This window comes from Galeopterus variegatus, unplaced genomic scaffold (assembly GCF_000696425.1).
Source record: "Galeopterus variegatus unplaced genomic scaffold, G_variegatus-3.0.2 Scaffold1762, whole genome shotgun sequence".
NCBI lineage: Eukaryota > Metazoa > Chordata > Mammalia > Dermoptera > Cynocephalidae > Galeopterus > Galeopterus variegatus.
The window spans coordinates 130,728-152,292 of record NW_007727873.1 but is presented as its reverse complement, the minus strand read 5'-3'; the positions used below and the strand labels follow the sequence as shown (position 1 = coordinate 152,292).

Genomic DNA, 21,565 nt, shown 5'->3' with positions numbered 1-21,565 from the left:
TTTTTTTTCTGTTTCAACAGGAGTTAGGAACTTACACTTTTTATGAAAGTAACAAACCCTCTTTCCTCCTTTCAAATACACAGATTGTTAGATGTTCCAGAAATGAGAACGCCTTTCCCTTTCTCCCTCCCTCCCTCACTCCCTCCCTTCTTTCCTTTCTCTTTTCCTTTTTCTCTTTATTCATTTTTCTTCCTTTTGTTCCTTCCTGTCTATACAACAGCTGTTTTCTATTGTGGACTGCTTTCAGAGATAGTGTTTGGGATTTCAGGGTCTCTATTTAAAAGAAAACAGTGCTCTTTTGTTGCTGGTGGGAAAACAGGACCAATTTTTTCACTTTATGCCAATGTCGAACCTCCTTAATTAGAAAAGTCATTTTCATATGAGGACTCATTTATCACACAGTCATTTGCATAGAAAAAGGAAAGGAATCACTGGATGATGAAGAAGGGAGCAGAGTTGCACTAAATTATTTTCAGTCTATAACTGCTTAATATTGGAGAGAGATAAATTCATTTTTGTTATTCCTCTGATAAAATAATGTACTTTGCCATTGACAATGGACCTGTCTATTCCTTCGTGTTTTCAGCTTCAAAAATAGATGAAATACCCCCCCTTAACCTCCCCTGAAGATTATTGAAGGCTTCAGCCTTTTTGATAATTCTCATCATTACTGCTTTGAAATATTTCTTCATTAGTAACCTCTTATTTCACTTTCTATGGAATCTTCCGATCCCTTATTTTTCCCATCTTTCCATTCTTTTCGAAAATAGAATTTCCTTTATTGCTTTATCTATTTTTTTTAAAAAAATTTCCAGCTTTTACAATTACATCTGACAAATAAAATTGTATGATTTAAAGGTGTAGTACGTGATGATTTGATATACAAATAGTTTTTTCCCATCTTTCCATTCTTTTCGAAAATAGAATTTCCTTTATTGCTTTATCTATTTTTTTAAAAAAAATTTCCAGCTTTTACAATTACATCTGACAAATAAAATTGTATGATTTAAAGGTGTAGTACGTGATGATTTGATATACAAATAGTTTGTAAATGATTACCAAAATCGAGTTAGTTAACATATCTGTGACCTCACCTAGTTATCCATTTTTTTGGTTTTGTTTTGTTTTGTGGTGGGACCATTTAAACAAATTTCAAGTGTACAATTCAATAGTGTTAAATATAGTTACCAAAATGCTACATGCTTATGATAAAATTTATTAAAATAGAAAAATAAACACAATAGAAAAATGAATACAAAAATTGAAAATTACGTGGTATTCTATAATCTATAAATACCTGCTGTTAATGTTTTGGTAAATACTCTTTCAGATCTTTTCCTTTATCTCTGTCTTTGTGTATCTATCAATCTGTGTATCTATCTATCTATCTGTCTATCTATCTAATCATCCATCTCTCTGTAACTTGCTAAATTGGTCAGTAATATATCATGAACAGCCTTTTAGGTAATAAATATTTAACTGCATCATGACTTTAAATGACTGCATATAAACCATTAAAAGGATATACCTTAATTAACCTTTCATTAAGGGTCTGAGTTGTTTAAAACTGTTGCCATTATTATGTATTGAGAACATTTGCACTGATTCTTAAATTCTGAAATGAGCTAGTGATGGTATCAGGTAATGGTAGCTATGAAGATAACTCTTATTATTGTACATACGGAAAACTTCCAATTGCAACTTGAATTATATGAATCTTGTTTTTTTTTTTCCCTTCAGAAATATCTTTATACATTTTTGATATTTGTTTAGGGGGAATGCACCATAAGAAAAATAAAGCTTATAGGTAGTAACTGGAAATGTCAGGAATGAAGTTGCTTTTTTTGTTTTGTTTAGTTAACACTAAGAGTAAGGTTTTGTTAAGAGTATAAAGTTGAAATTCGCTGTCTATGATAACCTCAGTCAATCCAGCAGAGTAGAGGAGGAAGGTCTTAGAGCATCACTATTCATCTTTGTGCCTTAGATTTTTTAACTGAGGATCCAGTTCGTTCATTCATTCAACAAAAATGTGTTAATTATCTATCTGGGCCAGGCATGGAGCTGGATACTAGCAACACAAAGATAAATAACCTTTGTTCTGTCCTCCAGGTTTTCATGGTCCACAAGGTGGGAAGGGTGAATAGTGATTGCTGCTTGGGAAACTGTAGACTGTATTAATAAGAATGAGAAATTTTGCTTGCTTTGAGGCCAGTGTGCATCCTTGTTTGGAAATTCTTTTAGGCTCATCACTTATGACATTTTTTTTGAGTACCAAAACGTATCTTGGAGGCCTATACTTCTAGAAAAGGTTGAAAGTGACCTCTTGATGTGCTATTTGGGAGGTGGAGAGGAAAACCAAAAAGAAAAGTGCTGGCTAAGGCTAGTCCTGAGAGTAAAGATGAGATCCCAGCCAACTTCTCCATTTCTTGTCCCTTCTTGAATGTGATTTACATTAGCTGGTGTGCCATCATGGACATAGGAAATAGTTGTCACACCAAGCTAAGCAGTCAAATTCAGCAATCTTATCACATGCTGTGGTGATTTCAGGATTTGGTTAGGAGATATTTTTATATGATTGTTCGAGCACTACAATATATATTCATTCTTACTTATACATACAAAGAACAAGAGAGAAATTCTTCCTGTCCAGAGGTTTTATCCAAGTTTCTCAAACTTTAATGTGCATAAATATCATCTGGAGATGATGTTGTAATGCAGGTTTGTATTCATTTGGTCTGGGGCAGTCTGAGATTCAGCATTTCTAAAACACTCCTAGGTCATACCAGCACTGCTGGTTCATAGATGGCACTTTGAGTATCAAGAACCTAAGAAGTCTTCATGCCAGTGAGGATTTGCCTTTTGTAACTACTTCCATTTGTTTGCAGCTGTAGTGATGGTCCTAAATAGCATGAGTGTCAGCTGGAGTGCCCGGATCCAGATTTTCCTAACCTTTTGCAAGCTCACAGCAATTCTGATAATTATAGTCCCTGGAGTTATGCAGCTAATTAAAGGTATGGACTAAAAAGTAAATGCTTTTTAAAATACGTATCTGCTTATGGTCTCTTCTAACACTAACTTTTGCTTGTACTAGCAGAATCCTTAATTAATGTCTGCTTGTGGAGCTTTAATTCTATACTGTCATCTAATTGATTTGAAAGGCTGCTACATTGGAGGTGCATTGGTATTTACAGTTGAATGTCAGCAAGAGGATTAAGACTGGGCCAAGCAACAAAATAAGGCATCGGTGAATTCTCTAAGTATAAACTGTTTGAAGTGAAAACTCAAAGTGGAAAAAAATCTGTCATTTAATTAAACTACAGATAAATATGTCTTTTTATTTTTACTTTAAAATTGTTCAAAAATAGTAACAAAGGTTAGAGAGAAAAAGCTATCTGGAGAATAATGAAAGATGATCAATAATTCTTTTACTTTCTGGTTGTTATTCCTTTTACCTTGAGAGTGATATCCTCAGAAGAGAAGTTAGATATGGGAACAGCATTCCTAAAAAACAAATATTATATGAGAATAAAAATAGTTGTAAGAACTTAATTTTTATTATTACATTATTTTTAATGTAAAATTTGGATTTCTGAAGAAATGTAACATTTTCTAGGGTTATTTGCCTTATAGAGTTTACTATTTAATAAGAAAAGAAGTTGAGAGGTGATGTTATTTAGAATTTCTTTGTTTTAGAGAGGAAGGCACAGGCCACTGCTTAGACTCAGTGGAAATTGTTGGAAGAGAAAAAGGTCCACATGAGTTATTTAATTAGCAATGGGCATTATAGTAGGAAATAAATAGGAAAGTGAGAAAACAATTGTAAAGGAGTGACGTATACCTTGGGCATGTTAAGTAATAAAATATTTACATTGATATTGACTGTTCCAAGAAAGGGAATTTATAGAGAAATTTAATGACATTTCAGGAGAAGCATTATACAAGGCCAAAAAATAAATAGGAAAGTGAGAAAACAATTGTAAAGGAGTGACGTATACCTTGGGCATGTTAAGTAAATTTACATTGATATTGACTGTTCCAAGAAAGGGAATTTATAGAGAAATTTAATGACATTTCAGGAGAAGCATTATACAAGGCCAAAGAAAAAAAAATGCCAAAGTTCAGCAAAATCATCGCTGTTGGTGGGGGCATTAAACAATAACAAACATTGAAAGATCAGTCACTCTGTAGCTGGGGAAAGGGAGCTGCTGTTGTCCATTTAATATGCCTAGTGGGAGATCTTCGAGCTCTGATGGTGAAATGCTTTCATCAAATCCAGCAACCTCAGATAACTTTTGAACACTAGAGCTCGCACTGCAGAGAAGACATGAATTTGCTCTTCTAATTCACCTTGTCCTCCGCAAAGCTAGGCTGCTCATATTCTATCTTATCCATTAACAATGAAGGCAAAACAATCTGTTTTGTTAGTGTTTTCTTTCTCTGGGCTAACACTTTAGTCTTCTGTAAGGAGTTTCCTTCAGTATTTGGAAAGTGCAGAAACTCTGGGTTACAAGCTCTTCTTTAGTTCTAGTTTAGATCCCAAAAGATGATATGCTATCCCTTGAAACTAAGATTTATTTTCTTTCTGCTTCTTTTGGTGTAATGTAAGACAATATAGGTAGTATTATAGACTGCAGTCAATTTTTACCACCTGTATATGTGTGTAAGTCTTGGTTTGGATGCCCAGATGTTGTTGTATTGAAATTTTTTTTTTTTTTGTGACCGGTAAGGGGATCACAACTCTTGGCTTGGTGTCGCCCGCACTGCGCTCAGCCAGTGAGCGCACCGGCCATCCCTATATAGGATCCTAACCCACAGCGGGAGCACTGCTGTGCTCCCAGCACCACACTCTCCCGAGTGAGCCATGGGGTCGGCCCTGTATTGAAAATTCTTGAGACCAGAGGTCATAATACATCTCTTGGATCCTTACTGGCAGTTACAATAGAGTGATACTATGATTAATACTTATGATATCAATGCTTACTGTGACCAGGCTTCTTTAATAGATCTCACCCAACAGAGAAATTCCTTGAGAATATTATCACATTTAAAGAAATTTTAGGGCTGGCCAGTTAGCTCAGTTGGTTAGAGTGTGGTGCTGATAACACCAAGGTCTGGTGTTGTATCCCTGTACCAGCCAGCTGCCAAAAAATAAAAAAATAAAAAATAAAAATAAAAAAAAATATTTTGGAGAACGTTCATAACAGGTGTATATTTCTCTATTATTATAAAATTGTAGTTTTCCTTATCTTTAACATGATAACATATTTTTTCACATTAATCTGAAACTCCAGGAAGAGAAAGACCTTACTAATACAGATTGTGCATTTGTTTCTACTCTAATCATATCCTGAAAATAGTTTTGTGTTATGTATTTACTTGTGAAGATTTGTTGAACTTTCTTTTGAATATTATGACTTTCATCTTCCTGAGACCTCTGTTATGCAGCCGATATATTCCTAAAGTTTAGAAACAAAACGCCTCTCTTGTAATGCTCTCAAAAAGGCACTTTTGAAGATCCGTGTTTGTGACCCAGTCTTTACAGAGTTTGGTTTCTCTCATTGATTATTTGGTGCTGCACTTTTAGGGATATTGTCCCTGTGTGCTTAGGATACCACAGATCAAGATAAAAAAATATTCGACAGATATTTTTATATTAATTCTAGGATTTATTTTTTTCTTCTATAAGGACACAGAAACGTTTTAGTAAAACAGGCATTTCTGAATTTATATTTATTTAAAAATGAGCTATGTTTGGGAATTGGTTACTTTGAAGAAAAAATCATTTAGTATGCAACTAGACATTCTTCATTTTTGGTCTCCATTCTCACATATATTTTATCAATTTATACATTGTGCCTGGGCAATGCAGGCGACGACTCAGATTTGACTTTGAGGTGAAGAGTGACTCATATACATCATCCACCTCCTGTCCCTCTTTTGTTTTTAGGTAAAGACTGATTTTGAAACAAAGTCACATTTCCCATTTGAGTAATTTCATTTGCTATTTACTTTGGGAAACAGAGACTTTTTCCTGCTTACGTTTGAATATTGGCTGACTAAAGAAAATCTGAATTTCTAACTTTTAAAACTATATACAAGAAAAAGGTTCATTGTAATTAACAAAATAGAGAAAAATGTGATGAATAAAAGCATTCAATCCACGCATTGATGCAATTTTTGTTGTAACCTATTTATTATAGAGTTTGGTATAATTTTTTTTTAAAAAATGTTTATTATGCCATTCACTAGGACAGAGTCACAGGGTCAGTGGACTTTCTCTTTAAAGGATCAGATAGTAGCTATTTTCTACTTTGTGGACCATATATAGTCTTTGTCACAATTACTCAACTCTGCTATTGTAGCCATGGACAATACTTAAATGAGAGGTAAGGATCAGATAGTAGCTATTTTCTACTTTGTGGACCATATATAGTCTTTGTCACAATTACTTAACTCTGCTATTGTAGCCATGGACAATACTTAAATGAGAGGGCATGGCTGTGCTTCAATAAAACTTTATTTACAAAAGAGGTTTGCAGGTTGGGATGGCAGATTTGGTCTGGAGGGTTTTCCAGCCCCTATTCTAGAAGGTACGTGTCTAATGAACTATCGGGAACAAACGGAGAACAGAAAGTTGAATGATATTGGAAGGTGGTCCTGGGGTTTTGTGCCATGTCCTCATTGAGGATTGACCCTTGATTTTTCTTTGCATTTCTTGCTAAGCAATACATTATTCTCACTTTTAAGAATTCTATATCACTTCTACCTACTATAGTAGCAGAAGATTCTTTAAACTTCTTTCATGGTCAAAGAAGAGGCATGCTCAAACACTTTTTCTTTGCATTTCTTGCTAAGCAATACATTATTCTCACTTTTAAGAATTCTATATCACTCCTACCTACTATAGTAGCAGAAGATTCTTTAAACTTCTTTCATGGTCAAAGAAGAGGCATGCTCAAACACGGGATTGTTTTTTTAAATGCCATTTTCCTTTTTGCTATAGTTTTATTAAAAGAGAAATGTGAAATAGTGTTAGTGGTGATCAATATACTCTGGGGCTCCTGCTCTAGAATAGGTAATGTACATATTAATAGATAAAGTTGGTAATGAGCGGAGAGTTAAGAAATCTAGACCTAAAACATTAATGTTCATCAACTTCTCACACCTTGTTTGTGGTTAAAGAGTGAATAATAACCAATTCTTTGAAAAAATCCTAAAATCTTTCTCTTCTATTGCAGGGCAAACACAGTACTTTAAAGACTCATTTTCAGGAAAAGATGCAAATATTATGGGGTTACCCCTGGCTTTTTATTATGGGATGTATGCATATGCTGGCTGGTAAGTTGATATCTCCAGATATGGTGGTTTGTAAGGTTCATTAACTCCTTCAAGTGCTTTGATTAAGTGCCAAGCAAGGTGCTAGGCAAATGTGAGTAGCTGTAATCCGGTAAGACATGCTTTGGGAAATTTGGATGGCCCCTACACTAGGCCAATTACTGTGCATATGACTAAATGCAAATGTAACTGAGGTTTTCAATCAAGGTGACTATACATTTAGCCTTATGTCATGAAAAACAAACAAATACTCAGTGTTAAGAACCAGCACAAATCATTTATAAGTATGTATCAGTAAGGACATAATAGTGCCATAAGATATCAAAGAATAATACTTTGCTTGATAAAAGGTCTTTCAACTAAAGCTCCAAGGCTATTTACAAATAGTGATTAATTGATTTTTTTCCTCACCAATCCATGAGAAAGAGAAATCATTCAGATATGGAAATAAATGTTCCCAGGTGGTGAAATGGTACTCTAAAGGCAGGGAAGGAGAAACCAGAATAATGAATACAGCTACACTACAAAATCTTATACATTTTAAAGGACTTTACAAATTCCTTAAAATTTCCCCAACATCTGAAAACAAAAATATGCAGCAATGTCAGTGCGTCTTTCTGTGATACCTCTCATTCTGCTAAAGGCATTAGAACTTTGTATTTATGCCTTGCTTTATTCAGATACTTGTATAACAATAATCATGGATAAGAGTGGACTTTTTCCCACATAAATTTTATTGACCCGGTAAGATTTTAGTTGAAGTGACTCCTGCAAGAAAGGCCACTAGGTACAAAATTATTATTTAAACATCAAATCAAAATCATTGTAGTAAGATTAAATTTTATTGTTTTAGAGTAAATAATGATTATAATTCTTTAAAATTATTTATAGAACTAATAATTACACAGCTGTAGTATGACACTGTTCAATGACCATAAAAATAATATCAGGAAACTATACTGGCTGAAAACTTATATAAATCCATTTCTAACACAAATATAATTTCCTTTTGTTTCTTTAGTTTTTAGGTTCATACCTTCTAGGGAATGCATGGAATATAAAGATATATTTCAAAATAAATGGAGCATTTACCCTGTCATGAAAATATAGCATTAGAGGAGAATTAAGAGAGTACAGAAACTTAAAATTTTAACATGGCTTTTGAAACAAAGTATGTTTGAAGGTTGTTGGAGTGTAGCTCTGAGAAAAGTGTACAATATTTGTATATTCCCAGAATATTTTTATAGCCATTGTGTGTAAGCATTAGTTTTGAATCACTCAGTGTTTTTGAAGTCTTCTTACTTTTGTTCAAAGCACAGTGTGGTGCTAGGCAAAGAAAAGAACTGAGTGTGATCACAGGGTCAGAAGCAAAATCAACTGTTCCATGGCTTTTCAGCCTGATCAGAGCTCTGTGCCCTGGGGCTTCAGCCAAGCCACTGGGAGGCTCGCCTGAGATGCCAGAGCAAAGTGGGGAGGTGGCAAAAGCTTTCAGCCATGGCCAAGTGTTGGGAGCCTGGCAATATGCAACCAGGAATGTGGAATGTGGAGACAGTCACAAGGGAGATTTGATTAATTCTGTTGAATGAAGTTTCTTTTGCCTGTGAGAACCCTGCATCTGTTCCCACGGAATCGAAAAATATTCTTCCACCCTACTCACTCCTTCACGACCCAGAACTGAATATTCAGGTCACCTGCTGTATGGAGAGCAAATTTTCTCCACTTCTGTAGGTTTTTGAGGGCCAGTAGATTTCTCCATGTATATAGACTCTTTTCATTATGAAAAAAAATTATCTTATTAATATTTAATTTTACTGATGCTGAATCCAAAATGTGTCTGTTTACGGGATAAAAGGGTTTATGTGAATCTTTCTATACTTTTACCCATTTAAATCCTTATGTCTCCTCCCTATTTTAAAGACAAGAAACCGTTGATTTCCTTATATTCTTGAGGGTTCAATCACAATATTGAAAAATAAGTCCAGGATTTTAAATGGAATGTTATCTGATACAAGTGGCTTATGTAGGGGACAGATAAATGACTGTGTTTCTGTAACGGGCTGTTGTGCTACCTGAATGCTGCTTTGTGAAGAGGTAGAAATAATCTTCTTGTTAATCTATGGCCATCAGTCTTGAAGGAAGCTGTGTTTAGAAAAAATAGTCTCTTGGTTTAGAGTACCAAAGGAAAAGTTATTATCTGTATGTAAATAGAACAAAATGAAGGCTAAGCGAATTCCCAAAGAGAGGGACAGTATGCACTTTCCAAATGTGACCCCTGCCCTTCTGACCTCTATCTTTCAGGATATAATTGCAAGACTGAGTTGGGGAATTATAAATGGGAAAAGAGAGGGACAGTATGCACTTTCCAAATGTGACCCCTGCCCTTCTGACCTCTATCTTTCATGATATAATTGCAAGACTGAGTTGGGGAATTATAAATGGGGGACTATATATGAGCCACCATTCCTGTGCTGCTGTTATGACAATGTTTGGCAAATGAAATAAAATAAAATAAAGGTGGGGGCATTGCAAATGAGTGAGACAGAAGCAAAGCAGCTATTGTCATCCGAGCTTACTGCCCAGCCTGTTAGTGTGTAAGTTAAAGCAGCAAGAGCATTGTTGTCCTGGAGACCTTGCTCTATTAGTAGTTGGGGAAAAAAACCCAGCATCAGGCCTTGGGGAGTCTGAACAGAGTAGGCTTTTGGCTTTGAGGAGTGTAGAACCTTTCTAGAATGACGAAAACTCCTTCATAGAAACATGATTAGGAGAAAAGAAATCATTAACCCCCGCAGGTCACAGAGTTGCGTCAGTGCAATGTTAATATTACTGCAAACGTCTGTGTTCAGAGAAATATACCTGCCAATCCTGCTTGTGGCTTTTGGGAAACTCAACCAATTTCAGTCCCATGTCCTGATCCAAAGCTAAACATTATTTGATAAGATTTTTTGAAAAATGGCGTGATAGAAAAATAGTTTTGGAGTGTCCTTTTTTCTCCCTTTCAGATCCTATCCTCAATGGATTTAGTCTTTCTAAAGCACCTGCTGGGATTATTTTGTACCATTGTGTCAAATCTAATCTAAAGAACAAGCTTCTTTTTAAAATAATTCACATAGCTGGGTATTGGAATGCATTGCCAGCATTGCAGTGGCTTTTATGCACAATCATGGAAAAGCTGGAACAATAGATCTTGTGAATGTTCTCTAGAGGCCTTGAGGAGATGTAAACCAAAGAGAATACTAAGGACTTGTGGCTGGAGACTAGGAGACCATAAAGGCGGATTTCCCACAGGATGCAAATGCTTGGGCTAAAATAAGAAGCTTTCTCTTTCCTACGTCCCAACTTGTCCCAAGCCCTTTCCTTTTCTTTATTCTCTGGAGCTATGGCAAATATTTGAAATTGTGTTCTTTTTAAAATAAATATTTTCTTTCTTGCTTTAACATTGTTGAAAAAGACCAGTTTCTAAAACAACTGTTAAGAAAGAACTGGTATTTTTGACATGAGAAACCTAGAATATTTCTTAGTGTGTGTGTGATTTTTTGTTTTTGTTTTTTGCATTTTCTTCCCATACTTTCTGTTGCCCTAGGCTTATAACAAACACATCATATTTCAGATAGAAGTACTGATTGTTGCTTGCTTTCCTGGTATAACTACAAACTCTATTTTTTAGTCATTAAAAATACTTTAGTCATTAAAATTGCTTTCTAGTTATTAAAAAAAAATCCTTGGCTGCTAACTTTTTAGATCACTTTTATTGCTATGTTTTCTCAGCTTTTCAAATGTTTCTACTTAACATAGTCCTTAACATTGTAGATAACTAACCCGGAACATCAACTTGCCTACTTGTGAATTTAGATGGGGTTTTTATAAAGATGGAGCAAGACAGGTTTCCTCATCTTTGTTTTAGGTTGTGAGATACTTTAAGTACCTTAAGGGCTCAAGAACTACTATTCCAGCCATTTGGTGTTAGATTGTAGAGAATTTGTACCTATAGACCTGTGCTCCTGCGTACCTATGTAAAATGTTATTTTTACCATATAAGAAATAATAACAGAAGAGTATATTGAAAATATGACTTTTTTATTTTGTGAAAATTTTCTGAAACTATGAAATAAAGTAGAAAGGTCTTTGTCACTATGTGTTTAGCTCTTCCCAAAATGCACCCATATTTTTCCCATTTTCATGATCCAATTACCTATATATGCTTTTTCGAAGATAGAGTTTGCCCTGATATTACATTGTGCAATCTCAGGAGAAAACGATGAGGGCTTTAAAGGGACTGCAGAAGTCCATTTAGGTTGGAAAACAAAGTCAAGGATGCAGGATGGTAGACATTCCGGGTGGGATTGGTAGAATAACAAACTAAAGAAAAGGAATCTGAATTTCTCTAGGGCTGGCTTTTAGGGTAATGTTTACAAAGCTATGAAACTTGAATGTAAAATATTATGTGCTAGAATGCTTCATGTCATGTAAGAGACCCAGAAAAGTGCTCTAGACTTAGGAAATGTTCAAAATTTCATGCTCTTTAGATGTCACCATGTGGCATAATGACCAATAATGTGCCTAAAATTAATTACAGAATTGTATAAAATAGAGAAATGGTAACTTCATAGTTTTGTGACTTGAAGTTATTTGACATGCATGCTGAAAATTAGTGAACTGAAAGGAAGAAGTGTGAATTGAGAATTTATTTTTTAATTTTAATTTTTAATTNTAGTGAACTGAAAGGAAGAAGTGTGAATTGAGAATTTATTTTTTAATTTTAATTTTTAATTTTAAATAGAAAAATTATAATTGCATACATTTATGGGATACAAAGTGATGTTATGATCTATAAATACAATGTGGAATAATTAAATCAAGCTAATTAACATGTCCATTACCTCAAATACTTACCACTTTTTGTGGTAAGAACATTTGAAATTTACTCTCTTAGCAATTTCAAAATGTATAACATTATTTATAGCATTTATCCTTCTTGTGCAATGAGTTTATATCTAGGAAGCCAGTAATAGTTCCCTAAAACTGGGAAATGCTGCTGCCATACTTATATTGCATAGTAAGTTTTGATTGACTTGTCTCCACCACTAAAATTTGGATTCCCGGAGTGAAAGATCACCTTGCACTTACATTCTGTTCCCACTGCCTCTGTCACACTTGCAATGCAGAATACTAAGTCGTTGCTCATATTTCTGTACATAACCACTCTGCAACACTTGTGCTATGCTCAATCTGGCACGTCCTCACACGGCCTCACCAGAGCTAAAGGTGAAGCATTCTTGAAGGCTCAAGTTGGGCTGTGCCTCCTCTAGAAAATCTCCATTGACCTACCAGGTTGGGCTACACCTGCCCTCTGGCTCCCATGTGCTTGCTCCAGCACTGCCTCCCATATCCCACTATTTCACAGTATTCTTTGGGCCATTCTAAAAACTATGAGCTCCTTTCAGAAAAAAACTGTGGACTTTCCACTTTCATACTCTTAGTGTCTGACACATGATAAGTACTGCACAAATATGGTTTAATAGAAAAATAATTTGTGGGAGATTTTTGTGGTTGAATATTCATCTTATTAGAAGTATTTTTTACAACATTTTTGTAATTCTGCATTCAATTTTAAATATTTAAATTTTGACACTTTGGATTGCAATGGTAAAATATATTAATAGCTTATAATTCATTTATATATTTTAAGGTTTTACCTCAATTTTGTTACTGAAGAAGTGGAAAACCCTGAAAAGTAAGTAGCTGTATTTACTGTGAAATTTTTACAAGGAATAGAATTTATGATTACATAGCTGTGAAAGCAGACTTGAATTCAGTGTGGGCCAGTCAACTTTATCATCATCATCACCATTTTTATTCTCTTAGGGAGGTAAAATTTATTTGATTTTATCATAAATTATATGTAAAAAATTATATTTTCTACACTCAATACTAAATTGTCTTCTAACTTGAAAGCAGAAAAGAATGAAGTTATATTTTATAGGTAATCTATTCCTTATAAATATGTATATATAATTTAACATAGGCTCTCAGCTACACATGTATAGCTTAAACTCAAAAAGTTGATTAATTTTAATAATTAGTATAACTTTATATATATATATAATTTAACATAGGCTCTCAGCTACACATGTATAGCTTAAACTCAAAAAGTTGATTAATTTTAATAATTAGTATAACTTTTTTTCATAACTCTCCAATTAAAGAGTATAGTAATAAATGGACAACTAGTTTTGAAAGCCTAGAAATACCTGCAGAATGGTATAGGAACTTGTAAATTTTGAGAGCTAGATTATTGTTTTTACTTTTTCTCCCTAGATAATTTAATATTTATATGATTTGATGATTTATATGTTTCTAAAATGAACTAATTTAGAAAAATAAATTATTTTTATGATTTGTCTGTAAACATTTGGCTTTGTACAGAAAAACAACACTAAAATTTTGAGGCAAAAGAGGGAAAATTTAAGAAGTGTAGTATAAAATATAGACTAAACTATAAAGTTGCTTAATTCATCTCATTTTTATTAAAGATCTGCTATGTTGTAACCATTGGGCTAGGAACATCTTACATGGTGAATAAGACTTGTCTTCAAGTATTTTACTGTTTAATCAGTAAGTCAAACGTATAAACAAATAAATGTAACACTATGATCGACACCATAATAGATTATTTACTCAGTTTGGCAGAGAGAAAAAGAGGAATACTTAATTCTTTCTGGGGAGGTGTTGCTTATATTAAGTCTCAAATGATGAATAAGCGTTCCCTAGGTAAATATGAGAGAGAGAGAGAGAGAGAGAGAGAGAGAGAGAGAGAGAGAGAGAGAGAGAGAGTAAAAATAAAACAAATAAAAATAAATATAAATAAAAATTAAAAAGTAATAAAACATTAAATGCTTTTAATTTGATATATCATTTTAAGGTCTTTTAAAAATTTTGTTTGTTTGTTTGTTTTGTGGTTGGCCAGTAAGGGGATCTGAACCCTTTGCTGTTATCAGCACCATGCTCTTACCAAGTGAGCTAACCAGCCAACTCTTAAGGTCTAAAAATAAGGAACTTCTCAGAAGAGACTAAGAATTGATTTTTGAAGTCAATGTTATGACTAATTGCTAAAACTTAAGTTGAAGAAAGAAACCTCTGATACCTTTTTGTTCTTTCACATGAAGTAGTTGGATATTCAATTTTTACATGGAGGACTCTGTGTAAAACTTAGCCAACACATTTATTTTCTCAAAATTAAAATATGGGAGATCCACAAAATCCCTTAATGTACAGTAAACTGTTAATGTTATGTTATGTATTTTTCAACCAAAGAACTCAGGATTTTGAACAATTTAGTCAAAGTCCTAATTTTTTAAATAACATTCCCCTGTAGTGTTGACAATAAGTTGAGGTCTTTTAAAACGGAATTTTATTTTTTAAACACAGAGACTGCTTTGAGAAAATATTTGAATATCAAGAACAGCTGGTAAAATTATGTGGATCTAGTCCAGATGTATAATTTGTATTATTTTGTAGGTAGATTCAGCTCCAAAATACCTTTAGTTACAAGGGAGAATAATTATGATTCCATCTACTTTGTGATGTGCCAAGATAAATGTGTTTCCCAATCAGTCATGGGTGCATGTGTCCAGGTGTGCTGTAACATGCAACTTTCTGGCAGCTGGTGAAATGAATCATTAGCCAAAGATACTACACCTTTTACTATCCTCCTCCATCTAGGCAATAAAATTTTTCTAAAATTGTGACCTAATGGAAAAGGTGATAATTAATTTAGATCACTAAAAATAGCAATGTGATTTAAAATACGTAGAATGCAGAGTAAGATTTCATGATTTCAATTGACTACCCTTTGCATGTAGTTTCATTTCAAGAAATCTTTCAAATTACCTAAATTACCTATGAAATAATTTCTGACCTGCTATTTTAAGCATGCCTTATAGAACAGTTCCTTAAATGTTGTAACAAGTGAGAGATAAACTTGGGCAAAATTCATGTTTATATGATTACATTTATAATGTTAAGATATTTTCCCAGGATCTTCCTTGCAATGTTTTCTTCTCCAAGAGAGCTTTGGATTTATGGAAGTAGCAATCTTTCAAATGCAATGGTTACATTGAACTTTTGTAATGATAGAAGAATATTGCCTTTAATTTTATCATGGTGGCTGGTTCCATAAATAAATGTATTAGAATAAGAATGGTACATTGAGGGACATGAATATGCAAAGTTTGGACCACAAAGGGAATTGGATCCCAAAGACTGGATTAGGGAGAAATTGGCAGAGGGCCACAACAAATGTTTATATTGTGTAATGATAAAAAAATGTTATTGTCCCCCCAAATGGGATGTGTAGTAATAATTGCTAATGTATGCATTTGTTTTTAAAAATCAAAGCGTTTTTGCAAATATAATGAATTTTGCCGTATGACATTACTTTTGTGGGGACTATGCAATTTGTCATTGTTCAAAGAGTTACACAGTGCAAAGAATATGTTATTGAGATGTACAATGTTTGTAATCCTGCTCTTAGATTGATAAATCATGTCTTGTGTTGATGAAAGCAAAGAAATGAATTGCTTTGCTTTGACCTTGGGGGTCTGAGATTAGTCTTTTTGTCCATCAGTCTTGTTCCAGTGTTCTTCTCACTTCATTTATTCTCTCTGTTCTGAAGAGCTGAAAATAGTAGACTTAGAGGAAGTCAGTAAAGCTTGATATCATCAGTCATTTTTGAAGAACAGGCTGTCAACATGCTCTGAATACTCAACTTCAATAGAAGATTTAAATAATCAGAGTGTCAAGTTTAATGAATACTTTGCCTACTTGAGGAAGTCAGTAAAGCTTGATATCATCAGTCATTTTTGAAGAACAGGCTGTCAACATGCTCTGAATATTCAACTTCAATAGAAGATTTAAATAATCAGAGTGTCAAGTTTAATGAATACTTTGCCTACTTCTAATATATATTAATTGATGCCTCAAAGACATCACACCTTGTACCAGTGATGACTTAGACGAACAGAGGCTTGGTTTGGGAAAAATGTCCAGAGACCTTTAAGGCAGTTTGAATGATCAGATCGGTCTATGAATTGTTCACAAACATTCACATTATTGCCTTTCAGTTTAGATGTTGCAGTCTTAAAAAATTTTAGAATATGTATTTTAATTCCTTATTGACTGTTTAATTCCTGATTATCCTATTTTAAAAGGCCTATTACTTATAGGACATATAACACTGTTAACCTGACTAAAAACACAGCAAAATAAAACAAAAATATCTTGCCTAAATATGTTGTAGCAAAGTTGTATAACAAACGACTAAAGGTTAATTTGAAGTCTTTTATCTTGCATTTTGGTATTTTAAGGATGCAGCTTTCTATGAGAGACAAATCTTTCTCTTTGTATGCTTTATAGCTTTCTAATTTAATAGTTGCCAGAAAACAGCAGTTAATGTCGAATATGCTTGTATAAGTGCAGATTACATCAATATTTTATTTTGTGATTTTTTTCAAATTTCAAGATAATGTTGTCTACATTCTTAGAATATTTCTAAAGTTTCTATTTCGAATACTCAAGTGATATATGTTCTTAGGGGATGTAAACTAATTTTCATAGAAAGTTACCTCACTATAAATAGATATATATATAGAAAAATCTGAATTGTTAGAGAGATTTAATTTATAAAAGAGTTTGACAAATGAATCTCTTGAAAAATGTTAAATTGTGAAATTGAACTTACATCCAAGCTTGCAAAGACTTTCCCTTTGACAAAATGAGGCATCTCTTTATTAATGACAGGAAGGCATCATTAGAATTATCTTAAAATGTGGCACTGCTTCTCTTCAACTGTTGAAATAATTGATACCCCAGTTAAAATTATTCTATCTTGTGCTTTTCTTCTGATAATATACATAAAGTTTGGTAAATCTGTTTTTAAATATGCTTCATAGTAGGAGTATAATTATACTGGTTGAGTCACTGAGGCAGACAAAAGGTTAATATTTGTCCAGATGTCACAGAAAATAGATGATTCTATGATAAGAGAATAAGGTCACTAAGTTGCTCTTCCTTGTCTTTGCTCAGTCTAAAAATTTCTCACTAATGGAACATGTAGTTGATGTACCTTGGGATCAAAATTGTTGCATTTCTCAGCTTCACATATGCATAAAAAATACATTTGGCTCAAAGACAGTTTGCTCATGTAAGGCTGAAGTGTCAAATAAGTGGTGCAGAAATTACAGGATTATATTATAATATTTTATCATGGGGTAATCAAAGAAGACAGATATTAATCCTTCAAGTGCTTTGTGGAAGCCATCTAGGTTTTTTAAAAAATTTTTAAAGATTCCAACCCCACTATGAAGCAAAATTTGAAAGGCAATGCTTTTGAATGCTTTATTTCCTTTCATATTAGTTGTTTCTAAGTTCTATTTTTTAAAAATCTTATTGAAGCTTATATTTTGAGTGTAGAATAATAAACTCATGTTTTAGGAGCAATAACAGTAGCAGATTTAATTTTACCCTATGTTTCTGTTTGGTTTAGCTAGCCCAAAACAAGATGCCACAGTGTGATGATCATTTGATAGAATCACAGAATTTAAGAATTAGAAGGGATCTTGGGGATCATCTAACTTAGTTTTTCACCGGAATCAAAAATCTGTTCTATAATATCTTTAAGCACCAATAATTCATATATGATAACATGAGAAACTGGCTATAACTTCCTTACATTGGGCTGCCAATAATTTTCATTTGCTTATGCTGAGTAACAAGCTGCTAATTGCTATGACAATTTCAAGTGCAGATAAATTGTTGGTTGGGTGGCGTAAGTAGGGTGGGTCAAAACGTCTTGACCTCAGTAGGTGCAACCCAAATGAGGAGATTCCAGGGATTCCAGGGTTAGAATCTCTTTCCCTGAAAGGAAATACCTTCCAAAATTAGAAGTATAAAGTCAATCATTAGATTATCTCCTGCTTTTGAGTTCACACTTTTGTAGTTCCCATCATCCATAATCTCATTTATGCAAATCAGCTACCTGTGTACTCTTCTCTACATATGTCTGAATTTGAAAGTCAGGTGATTGAGCCCAAAATGTGGCTTATAAGTACATTTTATATTCTGGATCATACTTGATGAAAAACTTCTTAGACCACTAAAATCTAGTCTGCAGTCTTCCACTGCTTGGGCGTTCATGCAGATTCAATATTTTTTAAGATTGTCACTGAAATAGAATAATACCTCATGTTGTTCATTACCAGCAGAGACAAGATGCATCCAGGTCATCATATTCACACACGCTGTGCACTAAAATCATTTTGATGATTTTGTTCCAGTCACATTCAAACATTGACTCAGCTTATCGATCTACTTAGGAAAATGAGCAACATTTGAATTTATATAGGCACAGCTAAAACTGTATCACCAATATAAGCATCTCAAATAAGCCAAATGAAGTTGAGACTTTCCAGTGAAGAAAAGATGTCCCTCACTTTTATGAACTGTAAAAATATGTACTTACTGAGTCTTTGAAAATAGCACTGGTTCAGGAAATCAAAATTCTAATCCTGTTTCTTCTTAACTAGCTGTTTGACCTTGGACAGACCTCTAAATTGCTTCTGAATCTTTATTTACCACTTTTAAATGGAAGGTAATAATCCCTATATTATAGTTCTCATGGGGTTGTAAGGATAAAATATGTGAAATTCAAAAATGTTAATGAGCTTGACAAATAATATATAAACACCATCTGCAATGAAACCTATATTCTTCAAAGATTAGCATATTTCATAATCTTTGAAAAAATTAGAGGATTAGCATAATTGTTTTATGTACGGGGGGTGCTTTTTCTCCACACATGACCTATTAATCAGCTTGAAAAGTTGTTCTGCATCATCAGCAAAGCACCCAATTATTAGTAGTTAAAAGGTTCAAAAGATGATGAAAATTGCTTTTTATTTTATAGTCTCTAACCTCCCTCAGGTGACAATGTGCTCACACATCATAATCAGAATGAATTTCCTGGCAGATTTTTTTTCCTTCTGAACCAAATATTTGTATGCCCACACCCATATTGTCATTGTCACACTGTTAGCTGATTGTGCTGATATAATGGATGGACTGTACTTCTACTGCAGTCACATATTTTTAGGTTTATGATCTTACCAAGAAATTCCTTTATGAAATATGACACACAAGGGCTTGATCTGAGTGGTTGGTATCATATATTTTAACATCTTATTTTTGCTTTTTCAAGAAAAGATGCCATAGTAGTTGGTACAAAATAGGAGAATACAAGCACAAGCTTACCCCCAGATAGTTTTTATAAATTTTTGCCTAATTTAAATATATACAGTCTGTCTTAGTCCATTTTCTATTTCTTGTAATTGCAAACCTGATACTAGGTAATTTATAAGAAAACAAAATCTATTTCTTATAGTTTTGGAGACTGAGAAGTCCAAAGTCCAGGAGGCACATCTGCTGAGAGCTGCCTTCTTGGTGGAGAGTCTCTACAGAGTCCTGTGGTGACCAGGGTAGAGGAGGAGGGGGAAGAGAACTTTAATGTTCACTTTTTATGCTCACATGCCTTCCTTATAAAGCCACCAGTACATACCTGTTATAACCCATTAAACCATTAACCCCTTACTCTGTGAATATATTATGTAGTAGCAAGGTTCTCATGATCCAATCACCTCGTAAAGGCCCCAGCTTTCAACATTGGGAATCAAGCTCCCACATGAGTTTTGGAGGGGACAAACATTTAGACTATAGCAAAGCCATTATTAAAAATGTAAACAGTATTTGCGATTGACTAGGAGATAGATTAGAGGGTAAAGGTAGCACTTCAGATTATGTTTAGTAACATAGGTATCATTTCCGTTGTGTAGTGCAGACAGCTGAAGCTCAGAGAAGTGGAGTAACTTCTCATAACCGTGTAATTAGCCAATGGGAAAACTAGGATTGTAGCTAGTGGGATGGGGGAAGGCTGTGGCAAGTTTTCCGTGTATAGTAAGCAGTGCTTGGGGAAGACTAACCCGATGGCAGGTTCAGTGGATTTTCTTTTTGTGACACACATGTAGTTGAAAGAAAAGTTGTAGTCCATGTAGACATATTTTAATCTTCTTCTGCATGTTTATTTTTAATAAAAGCGTATTTTAAAAGTTAATTTCCTCCTACACTTGTACCATTGCTAAAGTCAGACAAGGTGACAAATTATGTGACAGAAATTCTAGAAAATAGCAACATAATCTCCACTGTCTTCATCCAAAGATATGGATTAAAGTGTTTAGAGAAAAAGGATGAGTCAAAGTAATGTTCCTGTATACTCTTTTCAAAAATATAGGGCCATCTTTTTTTTAAAATGAAAAAAGTGGCTATTATTTATTCTTTATGCCAATAGAAGACCAAATGGGATTAAATTAAATGAGAAGATACTTAATTTTAAAGTAAGTATTGAAACGAGAATTTGGTTAGGTAAAATAGAAATAAAAGGGATTATTGTTTAGTTACAATTCTTGAGATATTCAGGTTGAAAAAATGAGGCAGATTGTTGCCTAAATTTGCTCCTAGTTTTATAATATTATGGATCTATTTTTAGAATAGTGACTATACAAGAACCAATGTGGGGAAGCATACACCATACCGCAGGCCCATGTTATTAGGGGAGGGGCAGGTATCACATAGTAGTAAGATAAAGGACACCCTTAGTTAGATTTTAAGGTCAAATAGAAATCCTAGGTCAGAGTTTGAAAATATTTCCAATAAGACATGTTAAATATAATACAACTAGAATTGTATTTATTTATGTATCATTTAATGCTGCTTACCTAAAGAAAGAGAGGGAGAGATCTTTGTAATAACTTTCCCTAACTCTTGAGTGGGTATTCTAATGCTTAACTTGCAGAGTTTTTGTGAGAATTAGAAATAATATACTAATGTGTCTGACAATACCTTGTTCATAGTAGACACTTATTTAAAGGTAGACCATTTTCTTTTTATTGTTGTTATTAAACATCATGTCATTAGTTCATTTGTAACCCCATAGGGATTTTTCAGGTTAGGATTTGTGAACATGGGTAAGCTGTTTCTTTTCTTTTGCATTGTTTGAGTGTTGAGTTTGATATCCGTTATCACAGGGTAAAAGACTCTCTTGTTTGAAACACTTCTCCATGGGAAGCAGAAATTATCTCAGTCTCAGAGTCAGGCGTTTGTAATCTCCAACTCTGAGGTTGTTTTT

General features: G+C 33.7%; 1 protein-coding gene across 1 annotated transcript in view; it reads left to right on the top strand.

The window, feature by feature from the left end:
• SLC7A11 (solute carrier family 7 (anionic amino acid transporter light chain, xc- system), member 11) overlaps positions 1-21,565 on the top strand; it is a gene marked incomplete at its 3' end in the record, with an annotated part of 64,673 nt that overhangs the window by 17,443 nt on the left and 25,665 nt on the right. Inside the window, exons 4-6 of the mRNA XM_008578817.1 lie at positions 2,886-3,011; positions 7,239-7,338; positions 13,022-13,066. Of these exons, the coding sequence (XP_008577039.1) occupies positions 2,886-3,011; positions 7,239-7,338; positions 13,022-13,066 (271 nt within the window). The remainder of the gene's footprint in view (positions 1-2,885; positions 3,012-7,238; positions 7,339-13,021; positions 13,067-21,565) is intronic.